The sequence below is a fragment of the Aulonocara stuartgranti genome (assembly GCF_965226115.1).
Source record: "Aulonocara stuartgranti genome assembly, chromosome: 19".
NCBI classification, from domain to species: Eukaryota; Metazoa; Chordata; class Actinopteri; order Cichliformes; family Cichlidae; genus Aulonocara; species Aulonocara stuartgranti.
The window spans coordinates 10,717,858-10,742,993 of NC_138955.1; the positions used below are offsets into that span (position 1 = coordinate 10,717,858).

The 25,136-nt window shown below is 39.1% G+C and overlaps 1 protein-coding gene across 3 annotated transcripts; it reads right to left on the reverse strand.

Annotated features, from left to right (window-relative positions):
* Positions 1-734: 734 nt before the first annotated feature.
* On the reverse strand, positions 735-24,910 carry palm1b (paralemmin 1b). Of its 3 annotated transcripts, none has more exons than XM_082515143.1 (7): positions 23,852-24,910; positions 12,243-12,344; positions 9,796-9,838; positions 9,034-9,114; positions 5,258-5,373; positions 4,944-5,014; positions 735-4,689 (listed from the first exon to the last, which is right to left on the reverse strand). In XM_082515143.1, the coding sequence occupies exons 2-7, from the start codon at positions 12,287-12,289 to the stop codon at positions 4,310-4,312; spliced, it is 738 nt and encodes a 245-aa protein (XP_082371269.1). In that variant the 5' UTR covers positions 12,290-12,344; positions 23,852-24,910; the 3' UTR covers positions 735-4,309. The 3 variants fall into 3 exon arrangements, with proteins under 3 accessions (XP_082371269.1, XP_082371268.1, XP_082371270.1); XM_082515142.1 differs by having other exon boundaries at positions 12,243-12,301; positions 23,852-24,909; XM_082515144.1 differs by lacking the exon at positions 12,243-12,344 and having other exon boundaries at positions 23,852-24,896.
* Between the last annotated feature and the right edge of the window lie 226 nt (positions 24,911-25,136).

Consider the following 25,136-nt stretch of genomic DNA (forward strand, 5'->3'; position numbering starts at 1 on the left):
GTTTATGCTTCTGTCAGCAGTATAACCTCAAAACAACACGATAGTAAAATTTGTTTCATCAAAGGGAATACACTTCTAACAACCTCAAGAGCATTTTTAGATTTCAATTTATCTGATATAAACATTGTAATATATGTATGCAGGATAAAGCAGGACAATTATAGTTATGCTGAATAATGCATACTTAACCCTCTACTTATGAATGCCATTAAAATGCATCCAACTCTTCCTAGAGTCCCTAATTAACCCTCTTTCTCTTTCCCTCTCTCCCTCTCTCTCTCTCTCTCTCTCTCACACACACACACACACACACACACACACACACACACACACACACACACACACACACACACTTAACAGAATTTATTACAACGGTGTAAAATGACGAAATTAAAAGATAGTAGATGTATGCTATGCCCCCTAGTGGCATGTTCTGTGTAGTGCACACTACAAAATTATGACGTCAGAAGACAGAGAAATTAAAATCCCGCATGCTCAGACTACTTCAGCTGTCTAAATCACACCTTTAACTTTATTTCTTCTTGCTTCATATTTTTTTCATTAATGATTGTACAATTTCATCTTCTTGTTTCTTGATTTTTCTACCCACTTAGCCCAATAATAAATAGATGGTTTATCTCCTCAGAAGGGTGTCCTGTACTCATATGTGCCTCCTTCAAATGGCAAAATCACACATTGTTCAGCTTATATTTGGTTACCACATACACACTCAATTTGACCTGCTGTAACAAACAATAGTTTTATTCAAGATTAAACATTTAGACGACCACAGAATAGATGAACAGGCATTGGTTTAACACAAGGTTGATTTTTCTGCTGCTGCCCCGGAGACCCACTATTAAGCAAAGCTTTAGCTCACCAATTTTATGCATTTCTATCTATACAGATGCATACAGACATACACATGTGCATGTATTGTATATACATAGGCTATCAGTTAGTCTTCTGTATAAAGTTTGCATCCCCAGATAATGTTAAACATCGGCTCAAGGTTGGTTTTGATTAGAGTTTCTTGCATTTCTGGAATTAAAAAAACCAAAACAAAAAAACAACAACAAATAAAAACCTTTAAATCTGTCAGTTGAAGTGATGTCATCAACTTTAAAAAAGTTCATAAGACGTGTTACAAAGTTTCTTGGAGACTCTCAGTAGTTTGCATATTATCAATTGTCCTAACCGTGTTCATTTATAGTTATCACTTAAAGAACGAGTGTAGTATTCGATATACTAGTGACACTTCATAGTAGAAGGCAGTGTTTCCAAGTGGGTCATCGTAACCAGGAGCACAGCAAGAAAAACCCTGGTCTGAAAATGGCATCAGACAGACAAGTCCAGTCAAATGAACCTGACAAAGGCACCGACAATACACAGATGTAGTAATCTTTTTTGTTTTTTAAAAATACACACATCAAATACGACATACTGCCTTGCAAAGAGACCATAGAAAAAAAGGATGAGAGGCAATATAAGAAATAAAGTTGTACAATTATTTTTGAACTATACATAGACTATAACTTATCCATGCCTGTTGTCTTCCCTCTGGAATGTAAGAAGGGATCATTTCTCTGATGTTAAAAATAGGCAGGACTTGAGAGAATGCATCTGGCACTGAAGGTTGAAAAAGACTCTTATTCATCAAGCAGGCGAGAGTAGAATCCCTTTACCAGCAATTTGAGTAAGACAGATGGGACAGGTTGAACAATAGTTGGTGGATGAAGAGTTTTAGAGAAGATTTTGGATTAGCACCAACTTCAGAGATTTTTTTTTTGTTAACTGCGTGTCTCCAAGCATAGAAGGTGTGGCTATGATTTGACAATAACAATGAAACAGTATAGTAAGGAAATAATGGTGATAACATTTAGGTGATTCAGTGACATGGATGACCCTGGGGAAGGAGAAGCATTGGCAGTACAGTTTACTGACCAAGCTCATCCAGAACTGCATATGTCTGCCAAACACATCAGATTTTTTACTTTGAATTGCTATAATGTACATGCATATTTTGTCTACCATTAAATGTGGCTGAGATGCTTTTTTTTCAAGAATTTAAACTATCTGTAATAGTGGAAGAAAGCTAAATGCTTGGATACCCGGATAAAGCTGAAGTCTTTATAATGTGTCCAAAGATATAATTAATATTTGCAAAAAATCTACTCAAATGCCCTCATTCTCTTTTCTTCTTCTGTAAATCTACTCAAGCACAATTAGGCCCAGGTGTACAAACAAAGAATCAGGGGTTAAACTGGGAGTATAAGCAGAACAGAAACCACCAGCCAACCAAGACACAGTGAAATGACTGATTCATCAAATTTTATTTGGTACATAAAAACAAAAAGCTTTTTTTTAATAGTGAGCTGAGCAAGCCCTCCTCTTCTCATTATGCTAGGATGAATCCCAGTTTAACCCCTGGATTTACATTCATGTTAATGTGATAGTGTATGCTACAGACCTAACAAGAGACAAGTTGAAACAGTTGCAAGGCTTCATGCAGTGCTACCTCATTAAGACATACATTGATTCTACTGTTGTAAGAAGAAAATTACTTAGGCCTTCCTAAACACTGTGTAATGATCTCATGAATCTAATCATAAAGTGATTTCATCTTACAGGCCTTTTCTAAAAACGTTGAAACACTTCTTCAAAAAGTAAATAAAATACAATGCAATGGAGAGCAAATTATTTGTATCCTTTTATTTGATGTATAATAGATCAATTGACGTAGCTTTGTTAGCAAAATACGGCAAATGTTTTAAATTGAGTGACACGTCTAGATGCACTTTAGCACCGGGACTCATCTCCTTTGTAGTAAGCCCATGTTATTGTTATATGTGCACAATGTGTATTGGCAGTGTTTTGCAGAAATAAACAAGGACTTCCTTAAAAAAGGTCTCGTCTAGATGGGAGCATATGGTACTCCAATATCTGTAGATATCATTCAGCATTAATGGTGCCTTCACAGATTAAACAAGCCATGTGCAAAAAGCACTCCATGTTACCAATTATGGCTTTTAAATTGTGAACAGATTAATACATTCTTTCAACTTTTCCTTGTATTGTTGAACTATTTGACTATGCAGACTTTTACAGAGTGGTGAACCCCTCTGCATCTTCCCATCTTTTACTTCTAAAGGAAATGGGCACTTTTTATACCCACTCATGTACTGTTTAACCGTATATTACAGTCAAATTGAAAATGAGAATACATTTTCAAAAATACAATCATATTTTTTTTTAACCTTTTTTATGGTTTATTATTCAGTAACTGTACAGTTTTTATGACTTGCAAATCATTGCATTGGTTTTATTTACATTTTGCACAGCGCTGCAACGTTTTGAGAAACAGAGCTGCATTCAAAAAACACAACAGCCGTGATCTTAATGTACATGTGCCACATACAGTACGAAACTATTGTGATTTGCAACCTAGTTAGTGATCATATTTATCTTTGTCTCCTTGCTGTATTTTTCGACATAACGCATATCTCTAACAATGCCAATTATACTTACTGTTACTGATAGAAAGACTTGCGTGACTAAAGATATGAGCACGTATGAGTCTAAGAAAACACAGACACTTGTATGAGTGTGACACGACTGTGGTAGTGCTTACAAGCTTACATGCAGTTAATGGTTGAAGATGATACAGAGAACCAAAAACAATAAATACATTGTATAAAACATAATTTCATATCAATATATTAAAATACTATTTAAAATAATATCTTAGACAATATTGCAATATGAAATTGACCGATAAATAGCTGTTAGGCCTAAACAGAGAAATATATATATCTAAGTATCTGTGTCCTTCATAGTTTGCTTTTTTTCTTAAATGATTTAAAGTTTCCAGATTTTCCCAACTGAGTAGCAGTACAGTCCAGAGAGCTAATACATTTTCTTTTTTTCCCAACAATAGTAACAATGAACTTACAGTACACAGTCCCATAATAAAGTTATACATACTGAATACAATATAAATGTCAAGACAGAAAAATAGAAAAATATCAATAGAAATCAAAAGTCAAATACATATCAGAGAAAGAATATAGAGTAAAGTGTACTTATGAGTCTTTGTGGTTCTTGTTGTAGCTGGAGCTTGGATTGGCTCTCATTGTTGGTATATTGGCTGTGCAACTTTTTGTTTTTTTCCCCAGTCCCGATACACACACTTTCACACAAAAACAAAAAGTTACACACATTTGCAAATACAGACACATGCAATGGCACACATGCCTGCAAAGGTGAAAGTGTGTACACACCCACGCGCACATACGCACGCACATACGCCTCACATGACCGTGCAGCATTTGCAGGTTTGTTTCTTCTCCTTTTCCTTCTCGCCCTCCTCCCCACCTTCATTAGGCTTCTCTTTTTCTGCCATGCTTCCGTTAGGTGGAGGCTGCTCTTCTGTGGCTGCATCTCCGCCCGCTTTCTCCTCCCCATCCTCGATCACAACAAACTCGGCTTTGACATTGCCATCCACCCCGTCCATTCCTAAGGCCGTGCGAGTCTCCTGTTCCTCCTCCACGGTCTTGTAGCCCATGAACACTAGAGTAACTGGGTTGTCTGCACTAGCCTGGTCAGGACTAGGGCCGAGCAGCTTGGCCTCAATCCCTGTCACCTCTCTCTTGGGTGTCTGACCAGAGGTCTGCACTACTCCATTTTCACCTATAGAGAGCACCAAAGCATCGTTGAGAGATTAGGGAAGTGCATGAGAAAAGAGCGTGGTCAGGGTCAGACAGTAGGACAAAGAAAGAAAGGAAATATTGTTTAAATGACCTCCGGCATGGAGAACCGATTTCACAGAGTAAATCAAGAGGTTATTATGAGCACACTTTGTCTTTGTGACACTTGCGCTCAGGCTGCATTGCCATGGTTTCCCATGTGATGATACAGTATGTTGCCATGGGCACCAAACTTACCTCCATTTTCTTTGGCCACACCCTTATTGGCTGGCACGCCTGTCTCAAGTTCTTCAATCTCTTGCTCAAGCCTGGCTCGGAAACACACACACACACACACACAAAAAAAAAATCTGTGGATCATTCATGACCACAAATTGTATTATATTTGAGCAAACTCTGAGTGCAAATCAAAACACCATTAAATCACACTGCTACTGCTACTCCTGGTTTTTTAAATATTGTAGCAATTTACCGGTTAATTTCAAAATAAAAGAATAGCAATGGATAAACTGCTTCAAAAATTAAACATATGGTGGATTTAAAATGCTCACCTGAGGATGACTTGTTCCAAAAGTTTGGTCTTCACCTCGTCCTCTTGCAGACGCTTCTGAGTCTCCTCCTCTGCTGGAGCTCCATCTAACAACCAGCGCTCTCTCAGTGCCTTTGACTGCAAGGATAATATAGATGTTGAGAACACAGATAGAGTGTAGGTAATCCAGACCATTTAACTTACGTTCTATAAAATGGATCTAGCAATGGTAAGACAAGGAATATAGTTTTACTGTGTATGTACTTGATGTGTCCATGGGTGTTGATGCATTTGTGTGCATGCTTGCTACATTGAAAGGATCTTATGGAAGATCTTTATGCATACATTATGCACAAGTTGAGTAGTTAAAACGTTAGAAGCACCTCAATTTCTCCACATGCTGCACAGAGTCAGCCTCTCTTTGGACATCGATGTACTTTCTTACACAAGAGATTAGTGACACCATCTCTGACACTAATGATGAACTCTTTAGTTAATCTAAAGCAACAACATCTTCTTGCCAGGCAGTCTCGTACTTCTCTGCTGACTGCTGAAACTCAGGGATTCTGTCAAACACTTTAACTGCTGCCAAATAGTTTGCCAAGTGGACTAAATGGCACCCGGCCAGTGGATCAGGACTTCTGGTATCAAACTGGGAAATCCAAACATGTATTTAATATCATTATACTAAATTAAAGACAGGAATGAGAGGTCGCTGGGAGATAAAAAAAAAAAGGAAGTGGCTCTAATCTTAAACTAGATCAAATATTTCTTAGGGCTTAATTCATTCCAAGTAATATCTTTATGAACAAGCTTAGAAAACTAACAGTGACTACTATTATTCCTTATTATTTTCCAACCAGGCCAGTATTCTTATCTTCAATCCCCATCCATCCTCTGGATGAGTTAATATCAAAGCAAATACTTGGCGTGCTCTGAGGTAAATATAACAGTGTGTCTTACTCGCAGCTGTTGGACCATGCAGCAAAAGACAACCCTGCCTGACCATATGGAAAAGTGTTAGAAAAAAAAGCTCTTGTTTTCACAAGTTAGGCTGAAAATCTGGACATGTGCTTGATGCGAATTCCTCTCCAGTGATGCAACTAGAATTTCTACAAAAAAACATCCCCCCCCCCCCCCCTTCCTCCCTCGTGTAGCATATGCCTCTTTGCCCATCCTAAATTTTAGGAACCTAAAAAGGGTTGTAAATGTCAGGGTGTATCTCCCTCAATTTATATCCGTGTTTAAATTTTTTTATCTGCTGTTCTGTTTAAAATCTTACCCTCTCCACTGAGTAATTCAACTTCAGACATCCAGCTGCAGAGCTTTAGAGCACACACTTAACACTGTGTAATTCAACACTCGTCATTCCACAGTCCTGCATGGTCTCTTGGGCACTGAATCTAAACCTGCTTTGCCCTCTTACTACTCTCTGAATCTTGCTTGCTCTCGTGAGCCACACCCTACTACGCCAGTGCCTGACATCACTTTAATGTGCTCACTCTTGCATATGGAAGCACTCACACACACACACACACACACACACACACACACACACACACACACACACACACACACACACACACACACACCAGTCAATGTGAACAGTTGAAAAGCTAGGAATGCTGAAACAACGTCTCTCCATTGTTCTTTGGAGTAAAAGCTGCTAACGTAGCAGACAAAGGGCGGAACTGGGATACAGACATACGCACACGCAGGCAAGCATCCATCCACACATGGATATGTTATGAACAGCTGGAAAGAGAAGAAGCTTATTTCAAATCACATTGTGCATCTATTCAAAAGTCCGTTTTGTCAAAATAAAGTTTCTCTGGTCCGTGTAGCATAAATGTTTTTCGTCAAACATTTCGTCAAATTTACATTTTTTTTCTTTCATTTCATTTTGAGCTAATGTCTGTGGTATAATAAGAGGATGGCGAAAGTGACTTAGCGGCCCAAAGCTTAAATGTTGTACTTTTAGCCTTTGTCTCTTGTACAGGTTAAGCAAATGTCCTTGGTAATTAAATGAATGAGGTTTAGATGTGGTTTTAAAATTAAATGCTCGCTTGCCGCAGCTGTGTTATTTATGTTTTTATGAATAAGAAAATGACAAACTGCTCCTTTCCCAACTTTGTAAAAGTCTGTTAGCTGTGAGTGCTAATTGTTTTATTCTGAAAAATCACAACTTGTATACACCATGTTGACATTTACTGACTGCTGACTCCTGTTAGCGTAATCATATCTCACCACATTTTCTGTGTTAACAAGTCTGTGTACATATATGTGTGTGTGTTTAATCATGTACTGGTGTGATTTAATGGTGGGGTACATGCCTAAAAAAATGTACTGCGTAAGCAAAGACGTTCATTAGGATTTCCACATCGGTCTGCCTCTGAGTCAAGAATACTTGCTGTGGTCCACACAAAGAGCCTTCTAACAACCCTGGACAGCATGATTACACTTCCCCTCTGTGTGTGTGTGAGACGAAAGTGGGGTGCGGTGGGTGTAAGAGCTGTTTCCTGTTGGTGGGAGTGGGACAAAAATCTGTTTCCTCTGCTAAAGCCCACTGCATTGTCTGAAGCTTCTGTGTTCCTTTATAAAGCAACCTACACACAACTGGACGCGACATGTACAGATACACACTTACAATGATTTGCCTGGAAAATAGAAAAAGTGGGAGCACACAGGGACAACAGTACAGGTCACTTTTAGAAACACACACACACATACTCGTGTGCACATGGCAAATACACACCTCAACCTTTGCTCTTATCTGTGACCTGCTGAATTGTCGGCGGCTGAAATAGCTTTGATAACGCTGACACATACGCTGACAAAAACCTTGGCTCTGATATAATGAGTGTGTGTCTACATGCATGAGTGTGTGTGTGTATAAACAGCATGTGGAGGAGCTTTTGGTATTATCTGTTATCCATTCTGAACATTCCGTGACAGCAGCAGTTGGGGAGTATCTCACTATGTTGGACAGATATATTTGAAGGGAACTGCTGATTTTAATGTTGTGTGGGTGTCTAACGTTGCTCACACACGTAAGAGCATGAATCCCAGAAACACGCAGAGGGCTGACCGGCAGTGTTTCTGTTAGCTTGTTAGAAGTTCTGTGAAGGGAGAGGCATGTAGGAGTACAGATGACACATACTGTACATTAGTTTTATCAGTGGAGAGCTCGAGTGCATTTCAAACAAAGCCAAACTGGCATGTTCACGAAGGATGAGCAATGTGATGCTGGGGTCAAATATCCCAGTTTATGCACTGCAAGCACTCTTTTGGTAGCAGATGGAGGAATTCACAAGTGTAGATGGGAGGTGATAGTATTAAATAATAACATTTAAACATGTGCAACAAAGATAATTAGTACTATGACTACTGTGACTGCAAAACAAAAAAAATCTATTGCTCAGGTTCAACTAGCTCTCAAGCTTCTCTGTGTACCAACTGAATTTCATTTGCTTACTTCAACAAATGAAATAAGAATACTTGATATACAAATACACATAAAAAAAGGTGGATGGATTTCTTTCCTGGAAGAAATCCAACAAACTCAATATGTGCCTACACAAGGTGGAAAAACAGTTAAACTGGAAACATGTGGCCAGCGGCAAGAGAAGCAGGGGAAACGTGCTGATGAAGTAGTGAGCAGGAGGTAACTGAGAGTGCCCTGTGCATACTATGAGATCAATGTGTTGTGGACACCAATACTTGTGTGTATTCTTGTCAACCACCAAGTATTCTTATGGGATACGTGGAAAATGCGTATGCCTGTGAATGTGTGTGTACCTTGAGATGCTGGAGTTGCCGTCGGTCATCATCCAGCTGTCTCCTCTTGTTTTCAATCTCTGTCTGCTTCTTCCTTTTCTCCTGTTATGATATACATGCATTAAGATTGGTAGGAAATGCACAAATGCATATTACAAAGATTAGAAATAGAAATAATATCATAATTTTAAAGAACAATATGAACTATATATTTATTTATGCAGTACTAGTGTGGCAACCAAGGAATTTTGGTAACTTCAAATAAATAGAGCTGCATATACGGCATCTTTAGTAGTCAACCAATATATTTTTTATATACATACAGCTTGTTGACCATAGGCATAGGAATGTAGTACTGGCATTAAACTGATATTATGTAGTAATATAAATGTGTTTCCCTATATCTGCCACAGGTAAAATAAAAAAGAGATTGCAATATACAAAGTTTAGCTAAACAGACACCTGGATGTTAAAACAGAAAAGGCAACAAGTGACAATAAAACATTTGTGAAGTATAAAAGATGAACAGAGACAGAGGAACAGACAGAAAAGCGCAGTGAGCTGTAGCTACTATATTAGCTTTTGATGTCCTCTAATGGATGAAGGAGATGGGATCTAAAAGGTTGAGTCATTAAGACTGGCAGTCAGACCATGACGAGCAGCAATGATTTGTTGTTTCTTCAGCCATCAGTGTGCATGATGTGCACTCTGTGTGTGTGTCTAAGTGTGCGTATGAAATAGAAAATAGAAAGAAGAATGTGTCTATGTGTGTAGATAACTTACAGCGATGGCCTGGAGTCTCTCCTCATGTGACACCTCAGCCATCCTGATGAAGGACAGACAAGTTAAGGGGCAGCATGAGAGAGAGAGAGAGAGAAGGGAGGAGGGGGAGGGAGTAAGAGTTACGTCTCATAATGACCAGCGACATCAGACATTAGACACAGCGTCAAGCAATATTCTGTGACCCCTAGTTTTTGCTCACCGGTCATTTACCTTCCAGTGATTTCTCAGTGACTGAGGTTAAATATCTTTCTGTTTGGCACTAAATCAGAGTCTCTTTCCAGTCAGGAAAAGTTGGTGCAGGCATGCTAATGTGCAGCGAGGGCTCTGCTGGAGATTCCTGCTTTAATAGGTTCCAGACAAGAGCTTCAGGATGGAGGATGGACAGATGAAAACTTAAAGCCAGAGGAAAAGACTGCACACTGTTGCTTAACGGAGATAGGATAAAGCTATTGCTATGAAAAAGTGATAAATCCTGCACTGAGTTCCACCTTTTTCTGTAGTAAATAGTTGAGATTATCAGATCCAAAAGGCAGCACTTATCGTGACCTCTAGAGCAAATTAAACATAGAGATAAATTCATGATCCCAGACTGGAAAATTTTAATTTATAAAGACTATATAAGACAGAATCGACTGGGTACAAGAATTCAGTACAAGGATTTTAGTATGCAAGCTATAGACACCTTCACTAACAACTGTGAGTGCCATATGGGGGTATTATGACGTTGATACATTCATATACTATATTTAACCCTGACTACTTTCAGCTCTCTAAGGACAACATGTGTTATGTGACAATAATAGCTAATGTCTCCACATATGTTTTATTTTGGTAAGTATTATTGTGCTGAGAGGGAATTATATCTCTTATAACTATGTCTAATGTATTGGGATATAATCTTCCATTTAAAAATTACAACTAGTCCGTTAATTCTTACATTAAATATAACATCTAGGTGAGAAAACTACTGTTTTAATAAATGCGAGATTTGATTTATGCGACTGTAAACGGATGATACAGTTCTGGCAATTTGCTGGTTTTATTTGTTTGTATTCAAGCAAAGTCTCAATCTCCCTTGGAGTGGACGTATACAGAAATTCTGAAGGTAATGTATCTAAAAGCTAATGGCTGGCCAAAACTGGGTCGTACAACAGGACAATGATCGCATGTACACCAGCAAAACTGCAGTGGCCCAGTCCAGACCTCAACCCAACTGAAATGCAGGACTTTAAGAGAGCTGTGCATAAATGAATAAGAGCTTTGAAAAGAAGAATAGACCAAAATGTCTTCACAACAATTCAAAAGACTGATGAAGTCATATACAAGATCTACCTGCTCTAGAGGTGTTTCTACAAGCTCTCAAATCCTGGGATGAACTCAGTTTGTCACAGGACTGCATAGAGTCCTTTGTAAACCTTCATTTGACTCTATAAATGATGGAAAATGAGGACAAACACAATATGTCTCATTTAGGTTTTAGACAAAATGACAGATTAAAATATTTTTGTAAAAATCCACTATTCAGGAAATCAGCAGGCAGGTTAATCAATGTTAAAAAAATATATGATAAGTTGCAGTCCTAATTAAGAATTACATCCATAGGGCAAACTAATGACTTTTTGGTTTTTCATCTCTAATTTAAATTATTACTTTTATGTAAAAACATTTAAAAGGTGACATTTAAAAAGGTGATTCACATAAAACCTTAAGGGGAAGTATGTCTCTTTCGCCACGTAAAATTACACCCCTGCACAGATATAATTTGCTATAATAGCAGGAATCTTTAGAAACATTACAGTGATCAAAGTAAGAATTAACGTACTTATTAAATACAGGTTCTGAATGACTTGGTGTCAAATTATCCATTTTCTCTACTCCCAGAGAAGAAATTAACTTCTCTGAATCTGACTAGAGTTTCTGGTTGCTTAAGTGTTTGATGGAGAACAGAAGAATGGTGTGCTCTCTCTAGACCAGAATGAAGCTTTACCACAACATATATGGGCTCATCATCTAATCCAATCTTTTTAAAAACAGCTATAACAAAAACAGCTGTCAACCTAACCTACAGCAAGGCCAGTAACATTTCTAAAATTGTTTGATTGCGTTGTTGTTGATGAGGAACGAGGAACAGCATCCCTGCTCGTAACAGATTGTATCATTTCTCAGCTTAGTACATACAAAGGTTGGATTGTGAGTGGAAAAATGCAGCATATCACCAGTTCACATCCCTCCTATCCCACCCTTTTTTTGCGGCTGCATTTTTATTTCCCACACAAAGGCATGCAGGGTAGCAGCGCTGACCTAAAAAAGATAAAGAAGCATCTTTTTTCATGCTCAGTGTGCAACCATTGACCCTCTAAGACTTAGGCATGCATGAAGGTCAGTCTGTAACATGTCCAATTACTGTCTTTCTTGTGCATTTACACACATATAATCAAACAGCTCACTTCTCTTCCATTCCCTCTTCTGTTTTTCCATCGAGCCACATCACCATCACATGGAGACCCTTGGGGGGGAGAAAGTAAGTACCACAATCATCTGATCACCTCCTGAAGTACACACAAACACAGACATATTGTACCGTCTAGACACATTTTCCCAACTTTTGCCTTTACCCAGTGATCCTGACATGTGGATGTACTGAGTCAAATCAGCTTTTATATGGCTTAATGTGGTAAGATTGCACTCTCAAAAATAAAGCAAATCTTAATTTTGCTTATAATTGTTTGTTTAGAACAAAATTAAAAAACATATTAATTATGTTTATAGTTTTTGTTTTGGCATCGTTATATAGCGCATTTTTGTCCTAAGCCTTTGTCCCTTCCCATCCCTCAGGTTATAGTCGAAGATGGGCCCTTAGATTAGTGCACATCTGGAAACTCATCTGAATCATTTCATCGGTGGAATTTGACCAGGGAGGAGCAGCTGACCTCTGTCGTTTTTAAAGGACCAAACATCTTAATGTGGAAAAGGTCAAGGAGCAGGTCCCACCCGCAGCTGAACTTGACAGCAATTATACAATGAACACATTACCACTGTTTGATACATTTGTTAAAAATGCAGGATAGAGAGACCATTCACAGCTTCACATTTAGAACACCTGAAATGTGCCAAATCACCAAGAAATTTTTACAATTTCAACTGCTTTTTAGTCACACAGAAATGTAGTTTTTGTTTTTATTAAGTAATTATGCATAACAGTTTTTGGACATAATCTTACTATGTATGTGTAAGTTACAGACTTTTATTAGCAATGTGCTGATCGACCAGCTAGGGACTGAAATCAGTCAATTTTCAGCATTCTTGGCTCTGATTGGTGACCGGCTGGTCAGCCTAATCTATGTCAGATTATGCAACATGCACACTGTGGTGCAGGCAAATGGTTGCATTCGCATTCTAACAGGTTGTTGGAATGAAAAGTCTTCACTATAAGTTAAGACACAAAGTGTTAGAACAGACCTAATGAGACACGTAATCTTCACCCAGATGAACATGGACAATTTAAAGAAAGTAACAACGCTGCTAAAGCTTCCCAGAGCTCAAAGCCAAAGGATCAGAGCAGTTACAAGGAAAAATTATAGAGACAAGAAAACAGAAAGGGGCTGACCTTTTATCTGGTGAAATTATAAACATACTGGAAAATTATTTAAGTAAATGACCTTTGTTATGTAAATCTGTTAAACGTTCTTTTGTTTAACAGTTTAACAGTTATTTGCACCTCTTTCCGGTATCGGAGCACTTTATTTTCAGTTACTTCAGTTGTTTCAGTGAGAGGACATCCTGCAACTTACTCAAATTTTGGGGACACTATAAAGTTGAATCTTTTTTTGTTGTTATGAAAATAATATTTAGCACTGAAGAAAAGTTTACTTTTGTTTGAATACGCTGTCATTTATAGCTTTTACAAAAAATGTGAAATTAGTAGCTGGAAACTGAAGACTGGAAGTGATACATCTCTTAATTTTTATGCACTTAACTCTTGGAAATTAGCTGGCAGTTAGCATTTCTAAACAGCTAACTGAGCATTAGCATTGCTAATAGACTTCTCTAAGTTCTTCTGTATTTCCCTGTTTCCTTTTTTATTTTTGATGCTCTTCCTTGTAATTGGCTTCGTTGTAATTGTCCACTTGTTTACTAATTAGGTTACTATTGAGCGATTAGACCATTTTTTTCACATTGTTTGCCATCCATTCGTCTTGTTGACATTTGATCCATTTCAGTGTTGCACTGTCCAAAACCGAAACTGAAAACAAATTTATCACATGAGCACTACATAAGCGCACCATCTTAATAAGAGAACCATGTGATTTTCTATGGCTGTGATTGCCCGGAGAGCTACAGCTGCTTTAAAACATTTAATTTGCAGTCAGTATATTAAACATCAGCACGTAATATAGTTACATCAGTTTCCATCACGCTGTCCTAGCTGGACACAGTTCAGCTAAAGCACACTGTAAATAAGGTTAGCTTTGCATAGATAAGTGTAATGAATTTTAATTTAAAAGTTGTACAAAGGTTGTATTATGCATTTATCTAAACACAGGATGGCCTCAATTGTGATACAGATATTCTGCCCATGTTTTAGTTACAAAGACAAGAATTATGCGTGGACTTTGCTTCTATCCTGCCAGTATTAATAATAATTCTTTTTGCTCAACTGACTACCAAGTTGTGAATGTGAAAAGGTAAATACAACAATAGTCTAAAATCCAGATTTAGTCAGATGGACATGATATCAGGTGATATGAAAAAGTACTGATAACAATCCAGTCACTGTCAGATGCATCTAAACATCTACATTCAGCAACAGTGAATAATACTTACAATCTTGTGCATGCAAGACTTAACGGCAACAGTCCAAAACCAAATGTAAGCGCTAGTCCTGATTTTATAACCTCTGGAATAATACTGCAATGAAATTTTAAGGACATATTGGAAAACTGTGTCTACCTTGTTGGAACACTGGGGGCCTATGTCCTACAGCCTCTCTCATAAATTATTGACGCACAGGGAGAAAGGAAAGCAGGCAGCCATCTTTGCCACAGTAAAAAGAGTAATTACATTTATGACAGAGAAAGACATCAAGGGAGGGAGACAGTCACTAAGAGACTGGTTTGCCTGACACAGATAAATGCAAGAGATCAAAAACATCACTCAGACAAGACTAAGCGATGGATGGATCGTAACAGGCGGATTTAGAGACAACCAGCAAGCTAAAACCACATTTTTGACAAAATGTAAAGGTAGGTACATATCAGAAGAAGTCTGAGAAACACATTAATGACCAGCCCAATTCCCTATTGAGTGCACCGCTTCTGTAGCATTTCCAGGAACACATTAACTGCCAGTGTACAGCAACAGCATCCTCTCTTCTAATAGCATTGTGCTCATGGTCCTCTGGAACCAGCAGTCACTTTACATACTCTAACTGCACTATAATGCACTAAAAGTAATCAATTTAATGCCCATAAATGTAAATGAATTATAGCCCAGTGGTATATCTTTGTTGGGGGTGTTATATTGGCATAAAGTCTTACTAGGATAAAAAAAAATCTCCTTTTAAGGTAAAGAAAGTATTTTCATTCCACTTAATTATTAAGATACATAAAATCAACATCAGGTTCTTCTAATTTAAAAAAAACATTTCATCTCTTCCTGATCAAACTAATTCTACCTTCTGTAACAAAAACAAGACTTTTTAAATCATTACATGTTGCCTTTGTAGAAGGTTTGCTGTAGATAATTTCCAATATGTGATGACAGAGAATAGCTACTCTTTGACTCCAGACAGCAATAGGTCTGCTCTCTGTCCGCAGCGGTGGCAGATTGTGTCAGTCCAAATTACCTCAAATTATCTTAAACAAACACCTGTTGGGCAATCCAACATGCTGATTCTGAACATGCCTCCTACGCTCACACATACTCAGATGCACAAATTTATTTAAAGCTTGTTTGTGCGGCATCTGCTCTTCATTAGGTAGTAAGCACTTTAATGCACCTATACTGAACTGAACACCTACTGCACCATTAGGACCAGGCAGAATCAGGTCCCTTGACAAAGAGAGAAAGACGGATAAGAGCACTTTCAAATGATAGTTAATAAGTGGAGTTAATTAAAGTTAAATCTGGTGATATTTCTATATCACCTTACTATAAGCTTAGTCATAAAGGGAGGTTTTAAGCCTGATCTTAAGAAGTAGATAGTGCCTGTCTCCTGGATCTAGAATTAAAGCTTTTTGCATAGGAAGGTGGCCTGATAATTCAATGCTCTGCCTCCCAGTTTGGAAACTCTAGGAACCACAAGTAATCCTGCAGTCTGAGAGCAAAGCGCTTAACAAACTGTCTGAAACACTCAAAGCCAGCAATTAATTGAGCCAAAAAGTATCATTTATATAGTTAAATCCTGTCAGCGCTTATTCCTGTGGTCCACAGAGACCCGCTGCTGTTCAAAAATTGCTCCCCAAACATCAATGAGCCAGCCGCACACACTGGGTGACATGTTCCACACTGAAATATTTACATATATGACCATGAACATGGGCATTTAACTCTATACTCCATCCTCCTACTTTACTATGCCATGTGCGCAATCGGATTGTTGTTGTTGTTTTAAATATGAAATATAAAAACCTCCTAAAGTGAGATGTTGATAATCACACCAATCATCTGGTGCCGAAAGTGACCAAGTTACAACAAATAAACAAGACATTTGTTAACTTAGGCTGTGATTCACAACAGTGAGAACCTTTAAACTAATATTTTGCAGCTATAATGAAACTCCTGGGTACACACACACACAAACACAATCACAAAAAGAAACCCAGAAAAAAAAAGAAAAGGTGACTGAAACGGCTGCAAGCCAAAAAAAATAAGAAAACAGAATATTATTTATTCTGCAAATCTGAAGAAATCCCAGATGTGACTGAGACTGTCATTTCTGGCTGCTTCCGAAAGAACAAGCATGCCAGACACAGACAAAATAACAGAAAATGTTTCCTCTTCAGAAAGAAGGATGATGGTGAAAATGACTCTTGAGTTAATGACACAGACCCTGCATTTAAGAAACGCTAAAACACTCTGGAAAAGGAAACTGATCTCGAATCCAATCACCCTGACTGTGTCAGAGTGGCCCTTCTTTCTCCTTCTCTCTACTCCCCACTTCCACGGCTTCCTTCCTTCAGGCCAAAAGAGCACAAGGACAACAATACTCCTCCCAGCCTCTCTGCCCCAGCCACACACTTGTCCCAGGCCATTACACACATATACACACCAAGACTTCTCAACCACCACCAACACACACGCAGCTCTGCATCCTTCTATCTCAGGCAGAATACAAATTGTGCCAAATATAAACAGTGCAGTGCCTATAAAAACTAGAGGAAGTCCACTGAGGTCACACGTTAGTGTTCAGGAGTCAGAGGGCAAAAGTCCTTTCCCTTTGAGGCCAGCCATAAATAACAGCTCTGTTAGCACAAAAGAGAGTGAACTACTGTGTAACATCTATGTCGAGAGGGCAAATGGCAAGTCACACAAAGACTGAGACACATGTGTTGGGACGGGGGAAACTGGGAAAGTTCTGATGTCTTACTTGTTTCAGTGTCAACAGCATGCAAGAATGAATGAATCCTGACTTTACATATGTAGTGGCAGGATTTCTAGCAAAAAATGAGCAACCAATCAAAAGTATTCCTGTGATCTTTATGACTCTTTTGTCTTTTCTTCTGTACATAAATGGTCAAAATGGACTGCTTTTTATGTATCACTTTTCTAGTCTTATTGACCGCTCTAAGCACTTTTACGAGTTGTCTGTTGGCAACATTAGGAAAAAGACAAATTTCATTAAACTTGGCAGAGAAGTGAAGCATGACCAAACAAAAATTCAGCTAAATTTCACTTGCTTAAAATGGTGCATTAGTGAATTAGCCTTGGCAGACCATGTGCTCTTCATGCAGTCTTCTAGTTAGAAAAAAATAATGAATTCAATTACATTTGTATTAAATCCTTCACCAGTTTGGAAAGTGTTATTTTTTGTATTGTCTAGCAGCAATATTAATGAAGTTTATTTATTGGGGCCATTCATGCCACTCAAAGTCAACAACCATAATGGAAAATTGTTAAGGAAACATAAAATAAGCAACACAACACTAAACATGAATGAGTTACAATGGGTATTATGGCATTACAAAGAGATTAAGCTAGTTAAGAAAGATTACCTTAATTTAGGTCACAAAAATAGAAGTTTTAAGAGTAGGTTGAGGATATGACAGGAAGCTGAAGATGGCAAGTTTTTTTCAGTGGGAGTGGCCAGAATGGTTCGAAATGAGTATTTGAGAGGGACAGATTGAGGCAAGGCTGAGATAGTTTAGACACACACAGAGAAAGACAGTGAATACACTGGAAATAAGATGCTGAATATGGAGCTAAAGAGGAGGAAAAGAGGAAGATCGTGCAGAAGATTCATAGTGAAGGAGACAGAGTTTGTGTGACAGTATGCTGTGGATGGGGTGAAATGGAGGCAGATGATCCCCTGTGTTGTTCCCTAAAGCGAGAAGCCAAAAGAAGGGGGGGGAAAAGAGATGCTTTGAGCAAGAAAGTTCCATCAGTAGCCAAAAATTTGTTGTCACAGACTGACGTCAGTCCACAGCAATCATAATGGCACAAAAATGGGAACAATCTTTTTTTGTATGCAATTATTCTCAAATTTGTGACATAAGGCAGTAGAGAAGGTGTTGCGTAACCCTGCCTTATTTTCTCAACCTTCACACTGCTGGTCAATAAGTCAATATGAAGTCTTCGCTTTGGAAAATTACAGAAATACTCGGATGCAGCCAACTCTAATGTGTAAAAAATTTAGGTTTGCAGGCACTTTTCAACAATGGCCACATTTTTTAGGCATTCAGACAGGCCAGTATTTCTTCTACTCAGTTCCTAATGTGCAACAAATCTCCACTCTCACATTCTTTCCACCAATTCCTTCCTCGTTCTGCCTTCTACAAATACCTAATGAAAAACCTTTAACAGAGGCAGTGTCCCTACCCTGTGCTGCTTCTCCCTGGAATCTTCATCAACTAGTCTCATCTGACCGATCTTGACCTTCATTATGCTACGCTGCAAAACTGATGAGTTTTGATCTTTGCTTGTTAATGTTTAGATATCCACAGAGTGCATGCTGAGTCCACAACTCCTGTGACACTTTATGATTGATCCGGGTGTTTTGATTATAGCTGTAGAGGTCAGAATGCAGGTTTAGCTTGTCAAAGGTAGAAATATAGTACATACACAGTTAGGGCTGTTCGATATAACGATATATATCGGATGACGATATAAAAACGTCTATCGTTTCATTTTATGCTATCGTTTGTTTCGTGGTGTCTCAAAATAAACTGTTTATGGCAATACTTTTTCATTATTTTGATAGTCACTCTAGTGGCTACATTACTTTCTTAAAATTCTCTCTTTCTCTTACATTTAATATAACCACACTACAGACAGACAAGCGTTTGTTTATAAACCTTTCACAATAAACCTTTCACAATAAAGCTCAAGATCCTGTTGAGACTTTTCAAAATAAACTGAATCACGTGAACGATGCAGAGTGTTTACGGATGAGAAGCAAAAAAGAGCCGTCAGGTGCTAAAAAATAAACCTTAGACTCAAACGTTAGAACAGGCTTTTCCCCGCAGCACGCCGTGTAATAAATACTCACAAAGAAACGAAACAAACGATAGCATAAAATGAAATGATAGACGTTTTTATATCGTCATCCGATATATATCGTTATATGAACAGCCCTAGTTCCTAGGATGAATAATCTTAGAGTTCTGGACAAAAGCTCAACCTTTTTGGACAGAAGATTAAAAACCTGAATGAGTAAAGAACAGGATAGTGATCCCAATTATTGACTTGTTCTTCAGCCTTTTTGCAAAAACAGTGTAACATGACCTGCTGACAACACTGTCTTATGCTTACAGAAAACCCATTTCAGTAGTGGCCTGTCTCCTGCATCCTGGTGTGTTCTTGTTGGTCAATAAGCAAATTCTATATGTCCGGAAACCTATGGACTTGCATTACGGGAGCAGCCTTTCTATGTTAATGCAGGAACCATTAGGCCTAATAGGTGTCTTCCCTTATGGCATGGTCCCAATATCTACTCAAGGCTCTCAAGGACTTGTTTATACTAAGTATGTTTGTCCAAGATCAGCCTGTCCAATCTCTTCTCACAAAATAAAGTTTGATTTACAAAGGGGACAAGGACTAATATTCATCCTACTTCCTCCCCTTAAACCATATTGCCATGTGTGCACCCTGTAGATGAGGTTATCAACAGAGCAAAACGAAGGGTGATCTACTGCTTATCAATAGGGCTTTTGATATTATCTCTGCAACAACACTGATGACAGTCATATGAGCATGTGGGAGTGCACATGTTTTGGGCAGTAGGCACACACACACACAGGCACACACATACAAATGTACAAACACATACTGCTGAGCACACTTCCCTCTGAGATTAAAACGACTTAGTGGCTAAAAATGACAGTTTATCAGAAGACACACTATCCGCTGGGAAGAAAAAAACAAATCCTCTTTTGCCTTATCTGTCATGACAAAGCAGCAAGGAGGGGGATTTGTAATAAGAGATAGTCATAAAAAAGAAAAAGTGACTATCCAGGAGGAAAAGAGAAGGCAGAGATTAAGAAAAAGAGAAAAAAAAAACAGAGACAGAAAGGGCGAGGTGGATTGCAAAGCATTATCTAAGAATATCTCACATCATCATCATCGGCCCAGATGTTACTCCGTATTACTTTGCATGCTTGCTGAGCAAGCTTTCACTTCCACTTCCTCTTTTGCCCTACAATACCATCTTTCAGAATGGGACAGTAAGTTTAAAGACATTTGGAATGTATGACATTCATTTTCCACGACTAGCTTACAGATCTGATTTTGTAACCACTGCATAAATGGTTTCTTAATGACAGCAAGGTCAGAGAGGGTAATTGGCAATATCCATCACTCTGGGGCTATTTGCTCAGGGCAGGATGTGAACCCATGAGAGGCCTCCTGTCCACTTGTAATAATGCTGTACCACCGGATTCTGGCAAAACTTCTAGGAAATTGCAACCCAACAGTTGTCGAGGGTTCTACGTTAAATTAGATCTATTTACTCATATACTCCGCTCTAAAACAAAAGATTTTCATGAAACCTGCATTAACTGATATTTATACAAACAGTTAGTGTGGATCCTGATAAGATTTTAATTATACTAATGCCAGTGTTGACTCTGCTTATAGGTCTGAGTCTTTATGTTATTGATTTGTTATTGGTTTTCTGTGCAGGTCTAGACAGGTTTTTTTTTATTTTATTTTGTTTTATTTTTTGCATCAAAACAGCTGTTTTATTATCTGAGAATTATCTGAGAGTCTGACAACAGTATAAGAGCTGCATATGAGTCGAGAACCAAGAGTGTGACGCCACTTTATTGCAATGTTTAAGTGCCAGAAAATAATAAAAGGAATTGATAAGCTTGGAGTCATTTGATTCACATCGGTATTCCTAAGGGAAGACTTATAGCTACTAAATGTTCATCAACTGCTCACTGAGTTCTGTCTGTTTGGGTTGGCACTGGGCAGGTAGTGTACAATTGTTCATCATAGTTGCTTTGTTTGAAAACCTGCATTTTGCCACTGGCTATACGTGGTGACAATGAAGCAAAACATAAAATCTGGGAGGGGGGAAAGCAAAACAATCCGATGAATAACACTAAAATGGTCATGTGTCCCAATGTTAATCTGAAAATGCTGATTATAACTTCTTTAATTTGTACAGGTTATGTCATTGTGACTTTATAACTGTAAGTGTATTTTGGATGCTGCTTACTATGAGTTGCCTCAATGAGAATTTCTATTATTAGCCTCTTGGCTTCCCGAAAGGCACTTTGATTGCAGTTAGTTGAGAGTAAAGACTGTTACTCATTCACATTTCACCTCAACTTTTTTTTTACTGACTGGCCATGAATAGGAATGAATGACCTTCCGGTTACCAGGCTCATTTCCCCTAACTAAATTGGTGAACGCAGACCCATCCCAGTACCAAGCCTGCCAGTGCAAGGCACAGTCATCAACACACGCATAAACAATCCATCTGTTTGTTCCATTCATACATGCAAAATGACTGGCAGAAATGCACAAACAAAGCTGCACGTATGCAGGAATTCAAAAAGACAAAGACAGAAATGTGACTGTCCAAAGTCATAATGTCAGATAATGTTTGGGCGGGCAAGACAAGTGCTGTCGCCTCCACTGTGAGTTGCTGACACGACACAGAGCAGCCAACTGGATATAGACCCTCCACTCACATGTAGCCTGGCTGGGGCCTTAGGACTTAACTGCTTATAAAATGAAATGAAACAACAGAAGGCAGGAAGTGCTGCTAATAAACCAAATATCCAACCTCTTTTTAAATGTTTGACCAGATAATTAATTGTCTTAAATCTTACCAATAAAATCTTAGAATATTAAATGGTATAATGCATAATTGATATCTATATTTTTACACATTTATCAGTGGTGAGAATTACATTTTGCGTTATTTTCTATTTACTAGTCAATTACACTATTAGACAATAAAGACTGATGTTCATTGTGAAGCAAACAGGCTCTCGGGACTTGAAATCAATTAATTTTGTCTCCTTTTCAACATCTCTCTGATGGCGATGGCTGACCTAGCAAGAGGATAAAATGTCTGGCTGGAAGTAACCTCAGAAATCAATCCCCCTGATGCACTTTCCCCAGCATTTATAAGAATCAAACAGGTGTCTCTTAAGCTTTTTTATTGACGAACATACCTAAGAGTGTGCTGTGCTACTTCAGGGAAATAATGATCCGTTATGTTTATGAACTCTCAGCTATCTTGCAAGGGCTGGTCTTGTCAACAAAGGTGCTTTCTACAACAGTCAACAAGCCCCGCAGAGCAACAATGAGCACAAGACCAAACAAAAACACACACTTTGTCCGTTTGTGCCTATGCATGCTGTGATCAAACGTAATTACAAAAAAGAAGAAAAAAAATCAGGGCAAAAATTAAGGAGCTGGTCCAGCTGACATTGTTCTATTCACAGACAGGAATAGAAGCAGAAGAACACACACAAGCCCGGGCTACGTGATATTCTGGGAGGATGGAGAAGCCAGGTTGTGCCACTGCTGGCAGCCTGCGCCTGGATTCATTTGAGCTAACGTCGTCTATTTAAGAGTTTCATTCGCCGCTACAAAGCCAAGCGCCTCATCCACTGCACGGTGTAAATTCCAGACACGAGTATGTAATGGCCAAGGTTTATCAGCTCATGCGCGCCATGTTGGAGGGGACTGCTCACATCACAACACACACAGAATACCCTGTTACTGTCCTCTCCTCCAGTCTGTAACCAGTCAGCATCTCTCCACCCGTGCAGTGAGGGCCATGCGCGGCTGGCTGGCTCCACTGGAAATTCACCATCGAAGCAACAACAACAACAACAAATGAAGAGACACTTGCTTCGCACATCAGATCGATATTACATGACGGATCATGAAAGGCATCCGCGTAAACACGTCTTCCCATTACACCTGTCGCCCCCATTGGAAGTACAGTAGTGTAAGGCGGCCCTCTAGGCATGCAATAGAGGATGATATGACATAATAATGCAGATGTTCAGTAACTCTCAGCCGCTGACTTAAGCCAAAGCAATGCTATTTTCAATTTGCTCTCATCTGTCTTGAAGGATGCTGCGCCTCCTGTGATTACGAGTTGTAACCTCCTAGCATATTAATGCAGCTGCACAGTGCTTACACAGTGAGGAATTTCACTATTACAAAACAGCCAGTATATTGTTCGATATGCATATTTCATCCACCCTCTCTCATCCCTCTGTCCCGCTATGTCAGCCCTCGTGTCCGAGGCACAGGATTGATGCTTAAATGTTCCGCCGCTGCACAACCAGCCGCTGAACAAATCACCAAAAGCAGGTCAGCTACAGGAAAACACATCACCAACCGCAGCACACTGAAAATCACGACTTACTCAGTTTACAGATCCCTTTTTGCTTCCCGCCGCAGACGTCTTCCAAACGAGGTGTCCTGTTGTTTATTTTTCGGAGCACTCTCACACCCCTTCCTTTCCTCCCCCCTTCTCTTCTTCTTTTGGATGGCACCCCTTGTGCTATAGCTGAGGTGATGCCGAGGGCAGCTTGCGCGCACGGCCCGGCAATTATAAGACACCGATGGCTTCCTCTCGGGCGAAAAGGACGCACGGCGGACTTGGTTCCGCGCTGGGTGGGAATCTCATGGGTTGTGGGGCGTCGTCTGAAGCAGGTTGTAGACTAGTCAGGGTACGTGTGTGTGTGTGTTAGAGAGAGTCAGAGTGGTATGTGAAGGGGAGTGCAGAGGGGGAAAGGATACGCCTCCCAGCCCCGCGAAGATAAAGGGGCCCTGGCTGCGCACGCTGACTAAGATAAGGGTCCTTCTCTCCAAAAACGAGGCCCTGCTGGCTCTGCTCCAGCCTCACCATATGACGTGCAAGGAACCGGGCTGTCTGCTTCAGCGGTGCTTCAAAAGTACGTGCAGCCTGAGGCTGGGACCACATCCAGGATTTCTACTAGAGGAGAACGCGCCATTCTTTCCAGTTTTACTGTTTCTCCGTCCACTCCATCTAGTGGTGAAAAGGCTCAGTGTCAAGACTCCTTGAATTTTTTTTGCACGGGGAATCGCAGGCTGAAGGGTGAATGCTTTCACTGCCTCAAGGAGCGGGTTTGAAATAGGATTTCGTCGCCATCTATCTGCTGTTTCTTTATCAAATCAGGAACACTCGGAGGAATCAGTGTAAACTTAAGCTGTGTGCTCAGTTTCGCTCATTTACATTTTATTTATCCAATTATTTGACATCTGCATCCTTAAATCATCCAAAACATGTTGCACCTGCACACAGTATACAGTAGGTGGTGCTAGACTTCCAGACATGTTCTCTTGTCCTTTCAAGCTTGCTTTCTCATAGGTTTATGGTCTGCAAATTCATTTGAGGTGGTTAGGCCATAAATGTTTGTGTGAAAATAGTAAACGAGATATGGGTGTCTACATTATTCTGTATTTTCTTCTGTTTTAGGATATATCTCTTTTCAGGGAGTTTGATCAATTCTTTTATACAGGCGAGAAGAACAGACACAAAATCACCTGTGCCTCTGTTAGCTTATTGATACCGCATTGAGACTTTAACAATGTATTATATTAATAATACGCTGTTATAATGTATTATAATAATACATTGTTAATTTTGGCTACAGACAGTTTGCTACTGCCCACCACATTTCATC

Coding starts and splice junctions, on each gene's coding strand:
- palm1b (XM_082515143.1), bottom strand. CDS start 12,289: ATGGTGATGTGGCTCGATGGAAAAACAGAAGAGGGAATGGAAGAGAA. Junction 9,115..9,795: donor AGAGACTCCAGGCCATCGCT/GTAAGTTATCTA, acceptor ATATCATAACAG/GAGAAAAGGAAGAAGCAGAC. Junction 5,374..9,033: donor GGCAACTCCAGCATCTCAAG/GTACACACACAT, acceptor TTATCCTTGCAG/TCAAAGGCACTGAGAGAGCG.